A 22,511-nucleotide genomic window follows, 5' to 3' on the forward strand; every position below is an offset into this window, starting at 1 on the left:
GGAGTAACTAGCACTCAATGAATGAGAGCTGTGAGGACCGTGATCTGGAGGCCACTGGAGCTCCAGAGCCCAGGACTTGTCCTCACGACTCTACAAGGAGCCCAGAGCAGCATCCACCTGCTTTGCGAGGTAGCAGTTACCTGAACCCTATGGTGGAAGCAACATTTCTTACTGACGCATGAGATAGAAACAAAGCATCAAGCCTTACCCCACGAAGTTAAAAACTCGGCAGCATATCGGTAGAGGCGGTTCAGGATCTCAATCACGATGGCATAGATGATGCTGGGCACGTACAACAGGACACTGGTCCACTCGGACCCGCTGTTCTCGTGGACACCCAAGGCCCAGGCCTCCAGGTCGAAGTAAATCATCATGATGTACAGAGAGAAGTAGAGACAGACGCACACGAACGGCAGAGAGACCAGGTAAATGCGCAGCTGCCGCTTGTAGCTGGGGTAGAGCGGCTCCTCCCTGCCCGTGATGGAGTTGATGCCCAGGACCCCGTGAAATCCTGGCCGGGGCTCCTCAAACTGCCTCTTCATGACCAGGGTCCCCCACCGGTAGGTCATGCTGGCACAGCTACGCTTCCACACTTCCAGGATCACTGTGGACCAGATCAGGTTGAAGGAGGCGAAGATCACGTATTTGTCATAGTCTTCCCATACGAACAAGTAGTAAGGCAGCCCAATGACCGCCATGGGGATTAAGGCAAAAGTGAAATACTCCAAAAATCCAAAGTAAAGGGCGATCGTTTCCCCAAAGTAGCCACGGATACCGTCTGTAAAAAAAGGAAGAAAAAAAAAAGACCTTAATTACAGACTACCAAAGACTTTCTTTTCTTATCATTTTAACTAAGCTGATTCATTTCTTTAGCTAAGTGGGGATCACTTAAGACCATAATTTCCCAATCAGTGAGCTAAACCCATCCTCCACGCAGTACAAAGACCCCATTTATCTGTATTGTATGCCTGACACTTCCCCCAGCTTAGGGCCCAGGCTCTGCCAGGCACCCTGCGTCTATTTCCTCTGTATTTCCTCATCTCATGGATGCCTTCTTCCCAAAAGAAAAAAATCACGGAGAGGTTTGTCCCAAATCTCCAAGGTCCTCATTTAAATTCAGTCATGGCCAATAAAACATTTTAACTTGCACTCCACTTTTAATTTATGTGCTCCACTTTTCTCCTACTTTAAAATTGTAGTTACAGATGTTCTTTTCAAAGATGACTCCCCATCCACTGTATCCTGTTCCCCCTACCTGAAGATGTAAATTTTCATCAATGTATCATGGCAAGTCTTTCAATACATTAAAGAAAAATTCATCAAAAATGCAAAACGACATTCTACATACTGGTTTCCAGAACGTTATCTACACCTTCATATAAGCACCAGGAAGAAGAAGGTCCAAGCAATATCACTGTTAATATTCCGTGAACTTGACACAAGCTATCTAATCCAAGAGAGGCCACAAACACTGCGTCCTTTGTCGGCTGCATCCACGTGGGTGAGTGTGTGGACTGTACAAGCACCCTGCCCTGGGACCAGGGTGGGATGCCAGGGGTGGGGGAGGTGCAGCAGTCGAAGTTATTTCTTGCTTAATTACACATAAAATGTAATTTTCTTAAGGTAATGTGTCAGATCAGTCTATGGTTGCAGGTTAGAATAAACTGAGATAAGCTATTTTCTCCTATCCTTATTTTTTTCTCGCTAACCCAGGTGGCACTGATCTCTACCTAACTGCCAAAATTTATAAACAGTGGGTATGTGAGGTTGCCTCAAATCTGAATCAGGTTGAAGAATATCTAAGCAATGTAAAAAAAAAAAAAAAAGGCGTTCATGGTCCTGGGCTCCAAATCAGATGATCGTCCTCTTTTGATCTCAAGGGGAAGTTCATTATCTGCCTGTGCCCCAGCTACAGTCACCAGTCCCAGCACCCCCAGAGGCCTCAGACACACCACCACAGCCATGCTCAGCCTTCACCGTCAACTCTTCTCCCCGTACTTTCTAAAAAGTAGCTAATAAATTCTTCACTACCAAGTCCTAGAAGCAATATTTAAATTTATCGCCACCTAAATGCCAAAATTTTAAAAATGTCATAGTGTAACATAAAATGACTACTGTGTCACCTGGAACTATCAAAAATAAAACTATTCCTTTCAAAGGCTACAAAAAAATTTATTCAGAATACAATTTCAAAATGTAATCTTAAAAACAATTTTTGTTCAGTTATAATATTATAGTAGTTGTTTTCAGAATGGAAATCAAAAAGGAAATCATTTTAGAGTGATTCCCTTAAATAAAATCAAAAGAGAAATATCCTTTAAGGAAAAACTGATAGTAATACTTATGGTGAAAGCTACCAGCTTAAATATAATTCTTATACTTAAAAAAATATCTAAACCCCAAAATTCAGACATCCGTATTGATATAAGTTTATTTATACAAAGTATGTTCAACACACATCAAATAAATGCACGGTTATTTTTATCACTGTATTCAGAGAAAATGGATAGACAACCGTAATATACACCATGATACTTATAAACCTACCTCAAAAGATAGTACGCCCACAAGTCGGCACCTAAGAATGAGCACAACTTGACTAACTCCAAATGATTAGCTCTAAAGCAGTGGTTCTCAACCTTCCTAATGCTGCGACCCTTTAATACAGTTCATCATGTTGTGGTGACCCCCAACCATAAAATTATTTTCCTTGTTACTTCAGAACTGTAATTTTGCTACTGTTATGAATCGTAATGTAAATATCTGATATGCAGGATGTATTTTCATTGTTACAAATTGAACATAATTAAAGCATAGTGATTAATCACAAAAACAATATGTAATTATATATTCAATATGTGTTTTCTGACGGTCTTAGGCGACCCCTGTGAAAGGGTCGTTCGACCCCCAAAGGGGTCGCGACCCACAGGTTGAGACACGCTGCTCTAAAGAAACAGAAATTTTCAAATACAAAATATTCACAAACTAAATTCTCATAGAACCTGTTCCACTCCAACTCTGACATGCACTCATGAAGGACACTGAACTGCCTGTGTTGTTGATGAAATTGAGAGAAAGCCTGTAATTCAGTCCATCTAAAATCATATTAGAAATAAATAAACAGGTCATTAACCTCTCCTACTCCCCTGCCCCCTGTTGTCCCAGCATGCAGCTGGTGAGCCCTGCTGGTGAGCCCCAGGGGGATGACACCACTGCTGAAGGCCGACTTTTCACTGGTAGGTCTTCCTCTCTCTACGGGGACGGCATTGACACGTACCTATGGGCTGATTCTTTAAACTGAACCCAGTATACCAGGAGTCCTCCAGCTTCTTCAGGGCTTCATTGTCATGCAGTGGAAACACCTGAACCACGATGCCAGACGTGAGCAGTCTTCTCACTGCAGAGGGAAATGTGCCAAACAACATAAAATGAATTTGCAATCCCTCATGATACTCTCCATGTGGTGCTACGAAGCCACTGGAGTCAGTGAGGAGTGCTCCACTGAGAGCAAGTGCACCCGCCTCCTCCAAAGGTGCATACTCCTTTTGTTCTTCGGAATGGCACTATCTTTACTATTTCCTTTGACTATGAAAGCAATACAAGTCGATGTCAAATTTTAAACCATACAGAAATGTACAAATCAGAATTTGAGAGGCCCAGTTATTCTCTCCCTCCCCCCCAAAATAACCACTGTAAATAGCAATTTAGTGTATAACCAGATTTCAAAAAAAAATATATATATATATACACATATATACATATGTACATATATGTATATGTACATTTATATATAGATATATATAAATGAGATTATTCTATACACATTGTTCTGCAATCTTTTCTCATGTAGTAATCCTATATAATAAAACCCTAATATGCAAATCGACTGAACAGCAGAATGACCAGCCGCTATGACGCACACTGACCACCAGGGGGCAGACGCTCAACACAGGAGCTGGGCTCACAGCTGAAGAGCACAGCCGAGGTGGCGGGAGCCTCTCCTGCCTCCACTACAGGTGGGCGATAAGGAGCAAGGGGTCCCGGACTGCAAGAGGGTGCAGGCCAGGCTGAGGAACCGCCCCCTGAGTATCGGGCCTCTAGTATATATATGAATTGGGCCTCTAGTATATATATGAATCGGGCCTCTAGTATATATATGAATTTCATGTATCTGGCCTCTAGTATATATATGAATCTGCCAGTGCCAACATAAATAGAACATGAAGTGTCCTTTTTAACAGTTGCATAATATTCCCTTGTATGAAATGCTATAATTTAATTCTCTACTGAAAAATACGTTTCCTTTTTTTGCTATCCTATATAATAAAAGGCTAATATGCAAATCGACTGAATGGAGGAGCTACCTGTCTCTATGACACAAACTACCACCAGGGGGCAGACGTTCAATGCAGGAGCTGCCGCCTGGTGGTCAGTGCACTCCCCCAGGGGGAGCACCACTCGGCCAGAAGCTGGGCTCACGGCTGGCGAACACAGGGGAGGTAGTGGGAGCCCCTCCTGCCTCCATGGCTGTCAGACATCACCCAAGGGCTCCCGGACTGCGAGAGGGCGCAGGCCGGGCTGAGGGACCCCCTCCCCCCCCGCCAAGTGCATGAATTTCATACACCGGGCCTCTAGTTATAAATAACGTTAAAACTCTTGTACATATACCTTTTTCCACCTGTCTACTATTTCCTTATTGGATATACTTAAAAGTAGAATTGTTAGGTCCAGGGGTATATGTATTTAGATTTGGACACATATAAAACCGCCCCTGGAAAATGTTACCAATCTATCCTCCCATTACGGTGATAGTAAGAGAATGGTTTAGTTCTTTTCTTTCTTGATGCTGAGTATTTTCAATCCTTACCATCTTTTCTAATCTGATAACAAAGGCTTACATTCACAATGAATATCAAAATCAAGTCAAATATTTTCTACTGTCAGCAGTCATTTTGGCGAGTATAATACTCATGCACATACCTAAAAGAGACAAACTAATTTAGCCAAAGACCATATCTCCTAGTAACAATAAATGAAAACGGGGCACTCTCCTGTCCATAGTTACTTAGAGTGACTGGCAGGGTTGGTCTTTAAGAGGAAGTGTATTCAGGACACATGGAGAACTTGAATGCAATGCCTTGTGTCACACTTGGGGAGATGAGCACTTTCCACACAAGCTCCTAGTATTGCCTCCTACTAAAGATTATGGCTGCTCAGTGGATGGAATCAGCATCAAGCGAAATAAGTCAGAAAAAGACGAGTAGACGAGTACCACCTGATCTCACTCATATGTGGAATCCATTTAACGATCAAAATAAAATGTTGAACAAAATAGATCCAGAGACATAGAAGCATGGAACAGACTGTAGAATCTCAGAGGGGAAGCAGGGATAGGTGGGAGGAGATCAACCAAAGAACTTGTATGCATATATGCATAACCCACGGGGTGGTGGAGGCCTGGGGCAGGGGGTGGGAACAGACTATATAAGGCAGTGATGGCGAACCTTTTGAGCTCGGCGTGTCAGCATTTTGAAAAACCCTAACTTAACTCTGGTGCCGTGTCACATATAGAAATTTTTTGATATTTGCAACCATAGTAAAACAAAGACTTATATTTTTGATATTTATTTTATATATTTAAATACCATTTAACAAAGAAAAATCAACCAAAAAAGTGAGTTCGCGTGTCACCTCTGACATGCGTGTCACCTCTGACACGTGTGTCATAGGTTCGCCATCACTGATATAAGGGGTCAATGGGAGGAAAAAGAGGACATATGTAATACTTTCAACAATAAAGATTAAAAAAAAAAGAATGCTTTGCTGTTTTCATCCATTGATAAGCTTTGAGCTCTTTAAGGTTTATGAGCTGAACTCTTATCTCCTACCTACCTAGTCCCCAAAGATAGGTGAGGAGAACATCAGTCAACAAGTCTCTCTGTAAGGAAGAGCAAATAAATGTCTGCGGCATGAAAAACAAAGCACGATTTCTTAGAAATAAAAGGAAGGATAAAAATTAAAATGAGATATCTGATGCTAAAAAGTCTGGGTCTAAAAAAGTCTTAATACAGTATATGGTTCTTCGTACAATTATTTCTCTTGTAAGCTATAAAGAAGAACAGTTTTTAAAAGGTAGGGTTGTAATGAAGTCCTCCTTAGTGACTGGAAAAGGTATAAGCTTTAAGTTAAATGAGTCTTTGGTGCTACCCAACCCACCTTTAAGTATTTTTATTCTAAAGTGTTCCTGTGGACTTTTTTCTTAGCTAATATTAGTGCAAGTCAATCACCCACAACTGTTCTGATTCTTCTCTTGTTCTTGGGGACGCACAGCTATAGCATATTCATTCTTCCTGTTATTATCTTTTTCAGTTATTACATCAAATTCTTTTAACTTTGAACTGATCTACAGCATCTAAATTATTATTTTATTATTTCTAAGTTGTGGGTTTTTTTGAAATGACTCCGTTCTACTGTAGAAGACTTTCCAGCCAGGCATAAAAACCAGCTTGATGCTTCTAAAAATAGGATTGTGAAGAGAATATAAAGCCATGGGTCCTAAATTATTGGGCTTCTCTTCACCGTCAATGCCAAAAACATGGTTCAGGTTTCAGCTTCTAAAAATAGAGGGTTTTTAAAAAAAATCCTTCAACCTTCTGATGTCAGCTAAGAATGTAATTAACATGAGCCTTACCTTCAAAGGAAAATATGATGCTCTTCGGGCCTATTTATAGAAAGGAACAACTTAAACCAGGATTCCTTCCTTCAAGAGGGCTGAAGGATCCGTTGTCAGGTACTAGGGTTAGTCCTGTTACAGCCATTTAACAATTAGCTAAACAACCCCAAATCTAATGGAAGGGGGACTATAAGTAACCTGGCTGACAACTGAACCCTCTAAATTAAAGAATGCAATAACAATACTAACAGTACTGCTTCTGCCTTTGGCTAATGGGATGTGCTTAGTTCAAAAGTAAAAACAAAAATCTCTCTCACACTTCTTACTGTGTCTCTGGGCAACAGGGAGGGGCAGGTCGTGCTGCCTCGAATCGGCCTCAGCAAAGGGGTGATGAGCACACAGAGCCCCGACAGGGAGAGAAGGCCCGCAGCAGCCTTTGCAGGTGAAGATGGGGCCCTCTGCACCCCTGCAGTTTTTGCAGCTGCTGCTGTGCCCCTGAACCCCTCCCCGGCCCCACCTGACTCTAGCCTTCTGGTGTGAGCAGCCCACTTTTGTTTTAGTAAGGAAAAACTGCTTCTTGGGGATACCTGTGTTTTCAAAATACATTCTTATATTCCTATATTATTTTCACTGCAAATATGTATGTAGCAAAACACAGTGCGTGTATACACATGTATGTGTGTGTTTATATATACAGGGTGTCCCCAAAAATGTACACATACTTTGAATAATTATTAATTCCAATGGGTTAAATCTGAAAAGAAAAAACCATCAATTGAGCTATCAGCTGTTAATTGTGAATACAATTTTGGGGGACAACCTGTAAATACTGATATACATGCTGTACCCAGCAAAATCATAAAATATATAAAAAGCCAGTGTCCGTGACGACTAGGACAACCAAACAATGGCACCTCTTGGTCCCTCCCCCGCGGCCCACAGGCTCTGATGGCAGCAAGGAGGGGAGTGGGCAGGGCAGTGAGTAGCGGCAGGCTACCGGTGCGCAATTTCGTGCGCTGGGCCTCTAGTACATATATAAATAGATCAATAGCTTAATCTTCTTATGTACATGCCTGCTACATGATACTTGAAATCTACTCTAATATTCTTATACGGACAATTAATAATTTTAAAGACAATTATACCTGACACACTAATCTATCCATTTGCATATAGAAGATATTCAGAGAAAATTACCATAATGCTCTAAAAGAATAACAACATAATAAAAGGCCTAATATGAGACATGCCATATGCCATCAATCATCAGATAGACATTTTAAGACAGAGCTTTAACCTAAATAACATCCCTGAAGATACCGTTCACACATAAGACATTTTTGGCTCCTTTAACTCCACTTTCTAAAGAAAATCTGTCACTCGGTTATTTGCATGACTGTTAACGATGAGGGATCGACGGGAGAAGGCAGAGTCTGAGAATACGAAGAGATCTTAGCTCACACAGCAAACGAGATGAGATGCCCACCAAGACAAACACTGACAACTAAGACACACCGCGCACTCCCAGGGCCCCGCAGCGCTGGCTGTGTGATGGGTGAGGGAGAGCCCTGGAGCGTGCAGCTCACAGCACTGCCTCGCTGCCTCCAAATCATGTCTACAGTGACACATGGTGCCATCTACTTAATGAAAGCTTTCTATCACAACACAACATTATGGCAAGCAAAATTATCATCACTGCATTTAAAAATCAAATTAAGCCTAAGGCAAATGAGAGTGTTTCTCATGGAAGCCTTGGCCAGCTCTCAAAGCATCGTGGGGGTCACACCGCACAGGGTACAAGTCCTCCCCTCAGCTTCAGAGAGGAGGCTACCCCAAGGGGAGCGGCTCCCTCAAAACTCAAAGGTGAAAATAAGCTTTTCCATTTATCTCTCTGGATTAAACTTAAGGAAAATTGAGGGCTTTAAATAACTCTAAGTTTTATTACTTGGACTCTGAAAATAGTTCACAGTTTGTAATTATGCATTTCTTCTTCAACAGAAATTATGATTATAAAGTTAAAATGGTGCAAAATTCATGATGGCATATTAGAGATTACATTGTCAAAGACATAAAGATAGAGAATAATGCAGAACTTTAAAATACAGCTTGGCAACTTAATATGATTCTTCTCTCAGGTGGTATAAAAGTTTTTCAAATGACCATGATTTAAATGATTTTATTGTTTTTATATTTACTATAAAAAAAAGAAATAGAGGAAGTGAGGGAGGCGGGCAGGGAGGGAGGGGAAGGGAAGACCCTTGTTTACAAAAGCCTCATCTTTCCTGCAAGAAAGTTTTTACCTAAAGATGAGAACAGAGCAAATACAACCAAAGAACTCTTCACGGATGAAGAAACTTTTTCTGAAATCATGCTAATCTCTCATCTCTCTATTAAAAGAACACAGCTCTAACAAAAATGGCCACAAAATAATCAATATCAAGACATATGCAGACACCTGGAAATGTAGACAATCAAGAATGATGAGGACCGACATTCAAATTTCCTGACAGCTCCTAAAAGCCACTCAGGTCAACAAGGAGAGCAAGGAAAGGCAGCATAACGCATGTTAACAGCATTACTCAGACAGGAAGACGACAAAATCCAGTTCACATGCAAGTCAGGCAATAAAGAACCAAGACATATTCTTCTCAAGTTCACATGAGACTTGACATAGTGAGAAAGAGAGAGGAAAAGAGAGAGAGAAAGACTTAAGAGATATACCAACCAAACACAACGAGCGATCTATGATTGGATCATGCTTTGACAAACCAGCTCTAAAATATAGGGTGTCCCCCCAAAATAGAGGGTATCCCAAAAATGCATACATACACATTGAATAAAGGCAGTGGCTTTATAATTATTCAATGTCTATGTACACATCTTGGGAGGACACCCTGTATATCTGGTGACAACTGAGAAAATTTAAATACGGACTGCTTCTTGGGCATCTATCTCCTGGGTGAAGACTGAAAGGTCGTGTTAAATGTATTTATGCTTTAATAATACTTTAGTAATAATAAAACAGCATTAAAGTCTAGAAAGTATATTAAACTTTCCAGCCAGACTAGGGGACACAGAAGCTCACATGTTTAAAGTGTATTTGAGGCAGCAAAAATGCTCTGAGGCTTTGCCACTATCTGGGTTTGAGGCAAACTTGGAATTACACATTGTAGTAAACACTCGCATTCTGCGAACTAGCATCTCATTCAAATGGAATTACCTAATGTCAGCTTTCATTCAGGTCTTGTCACCTTGTGATTCTTCCTAACCTTTCTATGTTTGCTTGTGTTCATACCAGAGAGATGAGAGGAGGTGGAGAGAGAGCTCCAGGAAAAGACCAGGTCTCCGTTTTTATTCCTCCACAGTTTCATCATAGGACAGTGCTTTAACAATAATATGTCCAGGTATTCACACTCAGCTTTATGCTAACTGAATGCTGTGAGATCTTGATAATAAGAAGTACAAACCATGTAGAACAAATATATTGATCGAAAACATGCAATATAATGTATTAACCAATGTCACCCCAATAAATTAAATTTAAAATATAATAAAAATAATAATACACGCAACATAATGACTCTGTAAAGGCAAAAGATATGCTCATGAAAAAATAAGTTATTGTAAAGTTGTGTAAGTTTCTCAGTAAGAGGGAAAAAATAAAGCTACTGTAATGTGTTATTTATGTCTGTGAAGAAAAAGTAATTGCATTAGAACATGTATTCATGAAGCTGGTTGAGATAATCACTTACATAAAGATTTTCCCGGATATAGCTTTGCCTGGGGGTAACCAGGGATCATTTTTTCATCTCTGGCTCTAAGATTTTCAAGTTCATGTTTGATAATGAATTGGCGTTCTGCCATTGTGAGAAAATCATCATTGTTATCTAAAATAAAACAAAAATTTCCAGTTATTTTCTCAGTAATAGCCAAAATAAAGTTAATAATATTCAAATAACCTGGGGTTGTGGAAATAATGATACAAACAATAAATAACTAACATAAGGAGTAAGCAAAATAGGAAAGTGGTAAATTTAACAAAATATAAAGCTCCTTATATTGCTTTTGCTTTACAATGGCAGTATTGTATAATTGTGATTTGTATGACCCGCAGTCTCAAATATTTCTACATGCCCTTTGCTAAAAAAGTTTGCTGACCCCTGATCTATTCATCAAAAAACTTCTCTTTGATAAATAATTCTGATAGAAACCGTCCCGGGACTCACCATCAAATCCTTTGAAGTTGTGTCGGGTTCCGTAGGTGAAGGCTCTCATGGTGTTATCGTTGTACTCCTTTACCAATCCCACTGCTTCTGCCCCCAGTAACAGTCTAATATTGGAGGCACCAACAAGATATAAGTTCTGGTTTTCCACTGTTTCTTTCTCATATTTATTTAACAACGGTCTAAACAACAGCTGGGCACCTTTGAAAACAAAAGGTAGGCACAATCTTAGAAAGAGACAAACATAAAAGTTTCAAAGATGAAAACTTTCTAAATAAATATCATGTCTCTAGTTTAGTAGAAAGAAAATAAATTATATTCACAATTTAAATCCATTTTCCAAATAAATAGGAAATATAAGTAAGTTGGAGATGGCAGGTTCTTTATAGCTTTTTGAAATAAAAGTCAAAGCTGGAAAATGCAATAATAAGTGGCTTGCCAGTTACTCAAACTAGAAATAAATATCAGACAAGAATTCAATATTTATTAGTTCTATGTATAAATCTGCACTAACTATAAAGGATAAGGATATAGTTTCTAATATAAAAATAACAGGTCAAAATTTAAGAAAATTAATTTGAAATAAAATATCCCAGTAAAAATGCCTCAAATGTTACACAATTACATTGAACTATAACAGATTGTGTGACTGATTCCCAATAGGTAAATAAATAATTTTCAATGATTTTTCCCATAAATGTCTACATTTGATTAAGTTTAATGATAGTTCTCTTCAGTAGGTTTCCAAATGTTAAGAGTAGATGTTAAGCCCAGTCGTGGCTCAGTGGTTGAGCATCGACCCATTAACCAGGAGGTCACAGTTCGATTCCCGGTCAGGGCACATGCCCAGGTTGCAGGCTCGATCCCCAGTGTGGGGCATGCAGGAGGCAGCTGATCAATGATTCTCTCTCATCATTGAGTTTTTCTCTCTCTCTCTCCCTCTCCCTTCCTCTCTGAGATAATCAAGACCAAAGAAACAGACATAAATTTTAGAAATATATCTATAAAAAACTGTAAAACACACTTGAAAAAAATTTTTAGTCACTGAGCATAAGTAAGTCTGAGTAATATTTCTTTCACTCACCTCCATCTTTCTTTTTCATGGTAATTCTGTTTTTCAGCCATTCCTTGGTTTCATCTTTGACATCCTGAGCAAGTTCTATGACTACCAGAGGCGTGAAGGAACTCTCGAAAGTATCCAGAGCTGATAAGGTCACTTTCATCTTTGACAAACTTGCTGAAAATTAAAATAAAATAAAAGGCACACATAGGATATAATGGGAAAGAGAAATATATAAATTGTATTTGCATTTTCTCTTAGTTACACCTAATTCTGATTTACAAGATAAAGCAAAATGTCTCATGATCCAGACAGGTCATATGACCGGCTTCACCAATGGTTCAAGCACACGTGTGAGCCGGCCCCTCTACAAAGATGAGGTAACACCTTCCATTTCCATAAGCAACTCAGAATACAATAGGGAAGACATTCAGGTAACAGAAAAGTAACAGTATAAAATGTGCTCTCACACAAGAGGAGTTAGAAACTATTTACAAAGGACGTGACAGCAGAACAGGATTTAGAAGAATGAATAGGAGTTTGCCATACAGACAATGGAAGGCATTCTAAGTAGAGAAGGCTCTATTACCCTACAAAATAATAATGAAAAATAGTCCACCAGTGTGGCTCAGTGGTTGAGCACTAACCTATGCACCAAGAGATCACCGGTTCAATTCCCAGACAGGACACATGCCCGGGTTGTGGGCTGGGTGCTGCAAGAGGCAGCTGATCGATGTTTCTCTCTATCCCTCTCCCTTCCTCTCTAAAAAAATCAATAAAAATAATTTTTTAAAAGTTCATTCATTCAATAAATATTTTTAACAGAAAATAAAATAATAAAAACTAGCCAACACGCTCAGAAAAGGTGCATTATCTATGTGAAGGGTGGAGGGGGGATGGGAATGAGCTGGTAACTAACAAGGGCCCATGATTACAAAGGAACTGGGCTTTGTCCAATATGTGCTGGGAGTCACTCATTTGTTATGAGAAGGGAACTGACACAGTCCAATTTCATGTTTCGATATAGAGTTGATCTCCCAGCATCAGCTTTCTCTGTTACCTTTATCTGTTACCAAGCTTGAAAAATAAGTGTCAACTGGAGACCCACAAATGCTATTAGTCACTAAGGCCTATCGGCCTCTCTGTAGAATATTTCTCATATGAATCTCTCTGACCCAGTGGTTCTCAGGGGGCGATCTTCAGACTTTAGACTTACTTATTCTAACTTTGAACGTGGTGTAAGTTTTAATGACTCCAAAGGACAAGTATAAATCAGTTTTCTAGAACAATCACAAAAGGAGTGACCAACACCATAGAACGAACATCTTTCCTTTCTTTGGAGGAAATCTTGCAGCAAGCTGATCAAAGAGATCCAGGTTGTCTAGCTTGGACTTATAAGCTTTGTTTTTTTTCTCTAACAGAGCATAAGTTTTGTTTGGGGCAACACAGGTATTATAAATCAATGTTATTTTCAAATTATACTACAAATATATCAGGAATACTACTAAAGATACCAACCAAATCAAAAGTCAGCACACTGGGCTCTATAAAGGAAACCAGATCAAAATAGGACCTAATACTCACCTCCAAGCAGCTAATGATATAGCCAGGATTTATACAGCTGGCAGTTAGAGCTATGGAACTCGGAACACTTCATGTGTCCAAGTTTTGGATCAAGCAAAGGGAGAAGCTGTGCTACACGGGGGAATAACAAAGTGAGACTCAGGACAGTGTAGAACAATATGACTGCAACCACTTAAGAATACTTAATGCTATCATTTCCATCTGACCCAATGGCCAGTAGGAGTCACTGTCGGTTTCTGAGCAGAGGACTAGCTAGGTGTCAGAGTGATATGATTCCCAATAGGTAAACTTGGGGAAGAAGAATATGGGTGATCTTCCTGGTATTCTTTCAACTCCCCTGAACTTCTGGAATCTTTCATTTAAAAAATGTTGGGGGAACATGTTAATCTACCAGTAGACTATGAGATAAGCATCATCATCTTTTAAATGAAAATATCAAACACAACCAACATTAATCACGTGCGCACTGTGAACCAAGCTGTGATCGTCCGGAAAGTACAAAATAAATAAGGTCTCCATCTTGCTTTTGAGGAGCCCCCAGTCCAATAGCAGAAGCATGTGTCATCCTGACACCTGGGCTAAGTACCTCAGCAATAACCCGGGGTGGAGGGGCCTCCTGAGGAGGGGAACAAACTTTCTGGGAAGGAAGGAAGAGAACTAGACAACCTACAACTTGGAAAGATAAATGGATGGCTCCAGGGTTCCTAACTGGAGGCATGGAAAGAATAACTGTGCATGGACAAAGAGCAATGATGAGAAGACTGGTTAGGCGAAGGGAACAATAAATTGCTCAGCAGGGCATATGTAGATGGCATCAAAGGTCAAAGTTTTCTACCAAGTATGCACTGGCAGGTAATAAAAGGCCTACCTCATAATTGCCGGGTCATAAAACAATCTTTCTGAGACATGAAAAGCAGGTTTCAGTTTTAAACGTATATATGAGCACTATTTACAAACTCATAGTAAGTATTTGCTCATTGATTTATTCTCATTTGAGATATAATCTCCCTTTTATTCCTCAAGGCACATTCTTTTTCCATTAGAGCATTTTAATTGTGTCTAATGTTCAAACTCCAGCCCAGAAGGGGAGAGAGAGAGAGAGAGAAAGAGAGAGAGAGAGAGGACCCATAAGTGCTAGATATACTTATGAAGATATATATTAAACTGGAAATGCAACATTTGGCAAATAAATTGAGAAGTTAGGCATGACAGAGTTTTTTCTCCTACAATGTGTATATACATATCCTATATAATAAAAGACTATTATGAAAATTGTTCCCTTGACCAGGAGTTCGACCAGGGAGCAGGGCCAGGCCAACTGCCCACGGCCCCTCCCCTCGGCCAGCCCCACCCCCGATCAGCCTCCCCCTAGGTGGCGGGCCGGCCGGACCCCACCCGTGTGCAAATTCGTATACCGGGCCTCTAGTACATAATATAAAAACAACATATCCTAGATGTACTAATTCAAAAGAATATAATTTGAAAGACTATATGCACCCCTATTTTTACTGCAGAGGCGCAACCTTAGTAAGATTTTCAGTACATTACAGACAAAAGTATCACAATACGTGATATACAAAAAGTTCTAACAAATTCAACAAAAAATTTCAAAAACACTGAAATCACAAGTCACAAAAGAATATAAGTGGCCGACACACATTTAAAAGGATATTCAAATTTACTAATAAAAGAAATGCAAAAGTAACAACGAAATACTTTTCCCTTCTCAGATTTGCAGAGATTGAATGATAAAGAGAACCCAGTTACAAACAATCCGGCCTTTTCACACATTGATGACAGAGATAATATGTGCCATTCATTGGGCCACAGTGGACTGACTGTCTGGGTTACCTAAGAGGCAGGAATCCTCTTACACCACCTGTGCTCTCTTTTTCCTGTCCCTGCAACCCTGAGCACTGCTTCCTGTGCCTTCTGCTCAGGAAAACTGTCACTGTACAGTAACACCCCTGGGGATGCCCTCTCCTTGGGAGATCCCTGCCCCTCTCTGTGTTGGGAAGACACATGCCATCTTGTGTGGAAAGTGCTCATCTCCCCGAGGCCTCCTGGGCTATTGTACTTAGAGCACGGATGCAGGCAAGGCAGACTTGTACTCTGCAGTTCGCTGGCCAGTGGCATCCAGGCCGGCTCTAATCCCACTTCTCCCCAGTGATGTATCAAGAGTTAGATGATAGAAATTAGAAGCCTCATGGCAGCATTGGTCTAGGCTGAGTTCTGCAATCTGCTTTTACCAGAGGGTCTTAATGGGAGCTTGTTCACCAGCATTATGGTGAACATGGGAGGAGTACATGGGACCAACATACCAGATGGGGGCACATTAGGGCTCTAAGGGTGGGTACAGGAAAAGGCCTCATGGTTTCAGTTAGGGCTGACCTAAACAAGCATATTCAACATATGCAGACGTCTTGGGCACTGGAGGGAGAATGCTTTCCATTACCATAGCCAACGCCCCCCTTTTATCCAGGCTGTCAGCCAGGACGGCAGCCAGGAATGACTACAGCATGAGTGACAGGTTCCACACAGGCCTTGGGGCACAGGCTCAGCAGACAGCCACCCCAAATTCTGTTCTTCTTTATCATGTGTACAACGGCACACAGGGCCAGAGAGAGCTCTACAAAGGAACTGGTTTACTGATTTATGTGTCTTTTACATTAGCCACTGGAATCACTTGACTACAGAGGTGAATCCTGACCATGGGGATTGAAACACATGAAAAGAAACCCACTGCGAGTTCAACCATGTGTGTGTATGGTGGGGAGGGCATATATGCATATTTTATCAATGAACAAAAAAAATAACAGTGGGCCCTTTACTCTCTTCCTGAGTCTGGGTAAAAAAGGGGGGGGGGGTGTGGAATTATCATAAATTCAAAGGCCAATAAAAGAATGCACAAGGCTGTCTTTAGGAATCAACTTGTTCCAGACCCAAGGAGAAGCGTGAAATAAAATGACAAAACCACTCGGTCATGAAGCAGAAGGGAACACGTCCGTGAGAGGGACATGAAGGGCCACGCTGATGGAGCTGGAGGATGAGAGGGCTTCCTGGGGAGGAAAGCTGTCATCTTAGTGGCCAGGGCTAGACGGGGGACGGGACTCCCCCAGAGACAACCCAGTGGCATCCTCTGAAACCTCCGACAGGCGGTTAGGTTTGAGAGCAATGGTGGGACACTCCCTCCTTGGGATGTAGGGCAGCTGCCTCTCAGTTATGCAGGAGATGGGCAGATAGGGGAGTGGCCAGTCAGCACTGCACACACCCACCCTCACTAGGTTTCTCAGTGACACCGACGGTGTAGGGAGGCTGGTGGGGCCCATTCCCTGAGGAACGTATGTGGAACCTGTGACCTCAGGACCCAACAGGAAGCTGGAGGAGATGAGACAGGGCACACTGAAGACAGCCTGGCCACAGGGGCCCAGGCCTGATTGCACGCCGCACAGTCAGAAGGCTGAGTCACCCAACTGAGTCTTGCGGGGAGTGTGACCAGTGAGGCGAGACAAGACTATGTCCTCCTCTCACTCACACTTTCTGTCTACTGTCATTACTACCGAGATTTTGGTCATTTGGGCTGGATAATGTCTGAAAATCTCACCTCCAAGCACATGAGCTGGCCCACAGTTGAAACTCTGGTATGAGATAAAAGAATGAATTCATCCGGTGAACCAAGTGTTACACAACAATTTAAAAGAATTCGTAAGGAGCATTTTGAATGATCCGGGAAAATGGTGAGGAAAAAGCAAAATAATTATCAAGTAACAGATAATATGGTCCCAATTCAGTAATAGGTACATTGAAATACACAAAAAATATCAAAAAAAAAAAGAATTGAGAAGAATTGCACCAATATTTTAATGGGCTTTTCATTTTCATCCTTATACTTTTCCTCTATCTTCCAAGTTTTTTACAATGAAAAAAAAAATTCACTGTTTTTTTAAGGGCACACACTCTCCAATTTACCAGGCCTTTTCTATACCTTTACATTAGATCTTTTAAATGTGTCATTCTTCATGGCAATTCTAAGATTCTTTCAGCGGTAGGATTAGATTTTTTAGAATTACAACTCCGCAGGACTTAAGCTAATGTGATACAACTGCTGATGAGACTGAACACACCTCAACTACACTTTCAAAATCCCGGACCTCCATCCATTGTCTCATCTGCTCAAATAGGCTTTTACAGAAGGCAGCGCACACGAGTGCTGCTCTGCGCAGGCACCGGGAGAATGAGAGCCGCCGTAGGAGGACCCCGTTCCGTCCATATTTCTCAGGTGTCCCCGGCACTGCCCCTCACTTGCATCTACTATTCAAACTGTACGATGTGTCCCAGTCAGACGCCTGGAAACCCGATCACCCCGCCAGCCCGCCCCGCCACACCCTTCCTGAGACTCCCTGCACCCCAGATTGCCAGGGGAAACGTACATCATGGCCTCTGCGAGCTGGTCCTTCCCATGACTCGCTGACTCCTCCACCCGACTCACGACCACCTTCCCCAAAGTTGTGAGCCTCCCTCCCCGAGGGACCCCCATCCTTAGCTCGTCACCCCAGATTTCGGCCTCACCCCCTTTCTTTCACTCCATTCCTCAACCCTCCACGCCCCGACTCCTATCCCCTCCCCCTCGCTGCGACAGCCACTCCCCCCCAATACCTTCACGCCTCCCTCTCCCCACCTGGACACCCCCAGCCCACTTCCCCATTCCCAGGACCGCCAGCTCGGGGAGGTCCCTGGGAGGAAGGGCGGCGGTCGGGGAGGAGTCCCAGGAGGCGTCCCGGGTTTGGATTGGGGCGCTGGCCCGCCGAGAGCGAGGGGGTCTGAGGTTCCCTCCCCCACTCACCCGCCGCCGCGGCGCTCCACGTCTTTGGGGGCGGGCCGAGTGCCGGGGAGACCGGGAGGCGGGGCGGGCCGGGGCCTGCAGGGCGGGGCCTAGACGTGATTACGCGCCGGCGGGGGGCGGGACCATGGTGGGAGGCGGGGCCTAGTGCGTGTCGCTCCAGGAGAGGACCGGGTTGGCCTACTTGGCCTGTCACGTGGAGTGGTAGCGGAGCCGGGAAGGGGAGAGGCGTGTCTTCTGAGCTGTCACTCTGAGTGGGGGCGGGACTACGGTAGGACCGGCGAGGCCTCGCTGGGCTGTCACTCTGAGGGGGCGGGACCACATGCGGGAGGCGAGGCCTGTCACTCCGAGGGGTCGGGACCACAACCGGAGGGGCGAGGCCTCCTGCTATTGTACTCAGAGCCGGTACTACTTAACATTTTCCTCTTTTTCCATCGCTTAAGGTCCAGAATCCAATTTTCTTGTCGCTTTCAAGTATCATTTTAGTTGTAACTCACTTTCAGGTGGTGAAACCCCAAATTCATATTATTATTATTATTAAACCTCAGATCCAATAAGGACAAATTCCTTACAGTGGTCTATAGGATCTCCCAGCCCCATCATCATCCCTTATGTCTCAGAAAAACCCCTTTACACGCCCCTTTTCTCCGCCCCAGCCACATTGGTCTCCCTGCTCTTCCTAGAACTCACCTGACACCCTCCCACCTGCCACCTCGGGCCTTTGCCCTGGCTAAACCTTCGGCCTACAAAGCTCTTTGTTGAATATGGAGATGGTTTTTCTTCCTCAAAGGAATCGACTCCCACCTTCTCATTGAGGTACTTTTTGACCATCCTGTTTAATACCTGCTCTCCTCCCCACCCTGCCATCAACCTTACCTGCATTCCTGTCTTTCATATATTAAAAGACCTATCGCATCCTTCTAGAAAGAAATATGTAAATTGTTTCCATCCTCCCCGTGTTGAATACAAACACTATTGGCTAAAGTAGCCGATAGGTCATGTAAGTATTTTGAATATTCTGGGGAAAGTGTTCTTTTATTTCTGCTGTATTTTACTGGAAACCTGTAACCTAGAGCAATGACCATTTGACATCTGCCAAGCAACCAAGGACACAATTTAGCTCCTAGTGTTATTTCAATTTCTTATCTTAGCAGGGAACAGGCTAAATGGCTAATGGGTCTTTCCTGTGTCTTCTGTGTATCTAATACATTCCTGGAATAAAGCCACTGAAATAATAGAATTTCTCTATGAAACTGCTCACCTGAGGAGAACTGCTCATCCTAAATATTAGATTTTTATTAAGATGGGTATCTCCAACTATCTCAATCTATATCATTAGTGTCAAGAAATGCAGAGGGTATAACATTTTACCATATTTGTGCGCTAATAAATTAATCTCACAATTTCATGGATGCTGAAAGAAGACAAGAAACTCCTGGGTCAAGACAGAAGACTTTATTACTCACTGCATAGCAGTTGGTGTGAGTTCCATGTTGCCTCAGTCCCCCTTTCCCCCAAGTTCCAAGCGGGTAATGTGGAACAGCCCAGGTGGATTCTGCATACTCACTGGGTTTGCATCGTAGCTAAGAATCTCTGAGTTTAGGTAACCCTGGTCTCTTAAAGGAGCTGTTAGCAAGCCTGCTCAACCTTACTTTTGAGGGAGACATCATCCTACACAGGAAACAAATCTGACCTCTGTTCCATAGGGAGAAACTAGCTCTATCATCAAGGCTATTTGCTATGCAAATATCCTTCAATAGATAGTTTAGAACAGTGATGGTGAACCTTTTGAGCTTGGCGTGTCAGCATTTTGAAAAACCCTAACTTAACTCTGGTGCCATGTCACATATAGAAATGTTTTGATATTTGCAACCATAGTAAAACAAAGATTTATATTTCTGATATTTATTTTACATATTTAAATGCCATTTAACAAAGAAAAATCAACCAAAAAAATGAGTTCACGTGTCACCTCTGACACACGTGTCATAGGTTCACCATCACTGGTTTAGAACAATGATGTGTCAGTGCCTTTACTCAGTAGATGTGCTTACACACAAAAGGCCCACGTAGAATTATCTCCCAACAATTAGGAGTAGCCTTGCTGTCAGCACAACTGAGCCTTCCCAACAGAAGCATATTCTACAGTCCACACAGGTCGCAGACCTTCAGAGTTACACAGACTTTGTAAGAGGACAAATGATAACTAGATTTCCTTGTCACATGTCTTCCAATTTTTAAAAAAGTTAAATAAGTAACACAGCCACTTAAAAGCTACAAGAGACTAGATCTCTCTTCCTATCCCCAAACCACTCAGTTTTTCTCCCCAAAGGAAACCAGCTTATTTTGAATTTCCTGGAGATTTTTATGTCTATCTATCTATCTATCATCTATCTATACACACACACACACACACACACACACACACACACACACACACAAACAGGTTGGGGGGATGTATGTACTCATCTTTCCTTGATCTGAAATTCTTGTCTACTCTACACATCCTCACCCAGTAGACACAGTCGAAATGAAGACAGATGAAAAATCTAAAACCAAAACCATGTTTGTTTTATCCAGTGACTTTCAAAATTCCTGCATTCCTTTATTTGCTGGAATAAAGGACCAACTCACTGGTGACCACTCGCTGAGCTCACACATGTCTAGGAGAGCAAGGCATCTACATACACAATTATAACATAAATAATTAGAGCAGGAAACAAATCAATGTACTATAGGAGACCAGAGGAGGGATAAATTACTTGGAGCTAGAAGGGACTGCTGGGGGGATGGATGGCAGATGTGACATCCGAGTGCTGCCCTTGAGGAAAGGAGAGGATGTGGTCCTGTGGACAGGTCTAAGATGAGTGGGGTGGGGGGGGGTGGAGCACACAGGCATTCAGAAGGAAGAAAGACATGCGCAAATGTTCAGAGGCAGAAACACAAAGCATGTGCTGGAGAAACAAGGAGCAGAAGGTCATGAGGAAGGGAGAGAAGGAGGAATCATTCATGGCCCGGGCTTCGAATGTGGTACTGCTGCCAATAATGGTTTTCCTGGGGATCTTCTTTGGTCCCACCGTGAGACCAGGGTACAGAACTGCCATGTGACAACTCATGCATCATTTAGGACACCTTATTGCTGGCATCTACTTCCTTCCTTCACGGCAAGCAAAACATTCTGAATCTAACTTGGGCCCCTGAGCCCTGGTGTCTACCATTCATGTCAAATGTTAGTGCTGAACGCTGCAAGGCCCTGAAAATTTGAATTTCCTATTAAAGCATTTGTGACCTTAATGGGATTTTTAACTCTCAAAACCAAAACAATAAATGCACATAATATTGGCTACTCAGTCAGTTCAATGGGATATGGATGGGATGTGGTGACAGATCTTTTTTCTGACCTTAGTATTTCTGAAAAATAAAACATCTATTAAAATTGAAGTGTGATGTTAAAGGGTAAAAGTACTTAACTCACAAGTATCCAGAGAGCAGCTGCCTGGCCCTCAGTGTGAAACCATGGTCAAGGGCCCAATTCCCAGAGTGCACTGGGGCAGAGTTATATGGCCTCTGGCCTCTGCGGGTGAAACAGTTCTCTTCACGGTGCATGTAGCTGAGCAACAGTACCATCCAGTAGGTGCTATTTAACAAATTACCCCCAGACACAGCAACTTAAAACAACAAAGATTTATTATCTCACCCGGTTTCTAAGAGTCAGGAATGCAGAAGTGGCTTAGTGGGGTGGTTCTGATTCAGGATCGCTCCTGCGATTGCTGTCAAGATGTCAGCAGGGCTGTGCACCCTCATCCAAGGCGGCTCGCTCACCTGGCTGTGGGCAGGAGGCCTCAGTTCCTTACACGCAGACCTCTTCATAGGACTGCTTACATGTCCTCCTGACATGGCAGCCGGCGTCCAGCAGAGGGAAGGATAGGAAAGAGAGCAGGCAGGAAGCTGTAATACCTTCTGATGGCCTAATCCCTAACGTCACATACCATCATTTCTGCTTTGTTTTACTTGTTAGAAGCAAATCACTAAGTCCAGCCTCCAATCAAGGGGAGGGGAATTCAGTTCCACCTTTTGAAGAGAAGGTCAAAGAACCTAACATTTTAAGCCACCTCAGTACAACAAACTCAG

The 22,511-nt window shown here is 42.4% G+C and overlaps 1 protein-coding gene across 3 annotated transcripts in view; it reads right to left on the bottom strand.

Annotated features, from left to right (window-relative positions):
• Nucleotides 1-18,435, bottom strand: part of ANO10 (anoctamin 10) — a 90,600-nt gene extending 72,165 nt beyond the window's left edge. For all 3 annotated transcript variants that reach the window (XM_014466023.2, XM_014466020.2, XM_023764182.1), the window contains exons 1-6: nt 18,384-18,435; nt 11,981-12,133; nt 10,900-11,097; nt 10,426-10,560; nt 3,278-3,397; nt 209-778 (exon numbers count right to left, since the gene is read on the bottom strand). In XM_014466023.2, coding sequence (XP_014321509.1) covers nt 209-778; nt 3,278-3,397; nt 10,426-10,560; nt 10,900-11,097; nt 11,981-12,119 — 1,162 coding nt within the window. In that variant the 5' untranslated portion in view covers nt 12,120-12,133; nt 18,384-18,435. The remainder of the gene's footprint in view (nt 1-208; nt 779-3,277; nt 3,398-10,425; nt 10,561-10,899; nt 11,098-11,980; nt 12,134-18,383) is intronic.
• Between the last annotated feature and the right edge of the window lie 4,076 nt (nt 18,436-22,511).

Source organism: Myotis lucifugus, unplaced genomic scaffold, assembly GCF_000147115.1.
Source record: "Myotis lucifugus unplaced genomic scaffold, Myoluc2.0 scaffold_319, whole genome shotgun sequence".
Lineage (NCBI taxonomy): Eukaryota > Metazoa > Chordata > Mammalia > Chiroptera > Vespertilionidae > Myotis > Myotis lucifugus.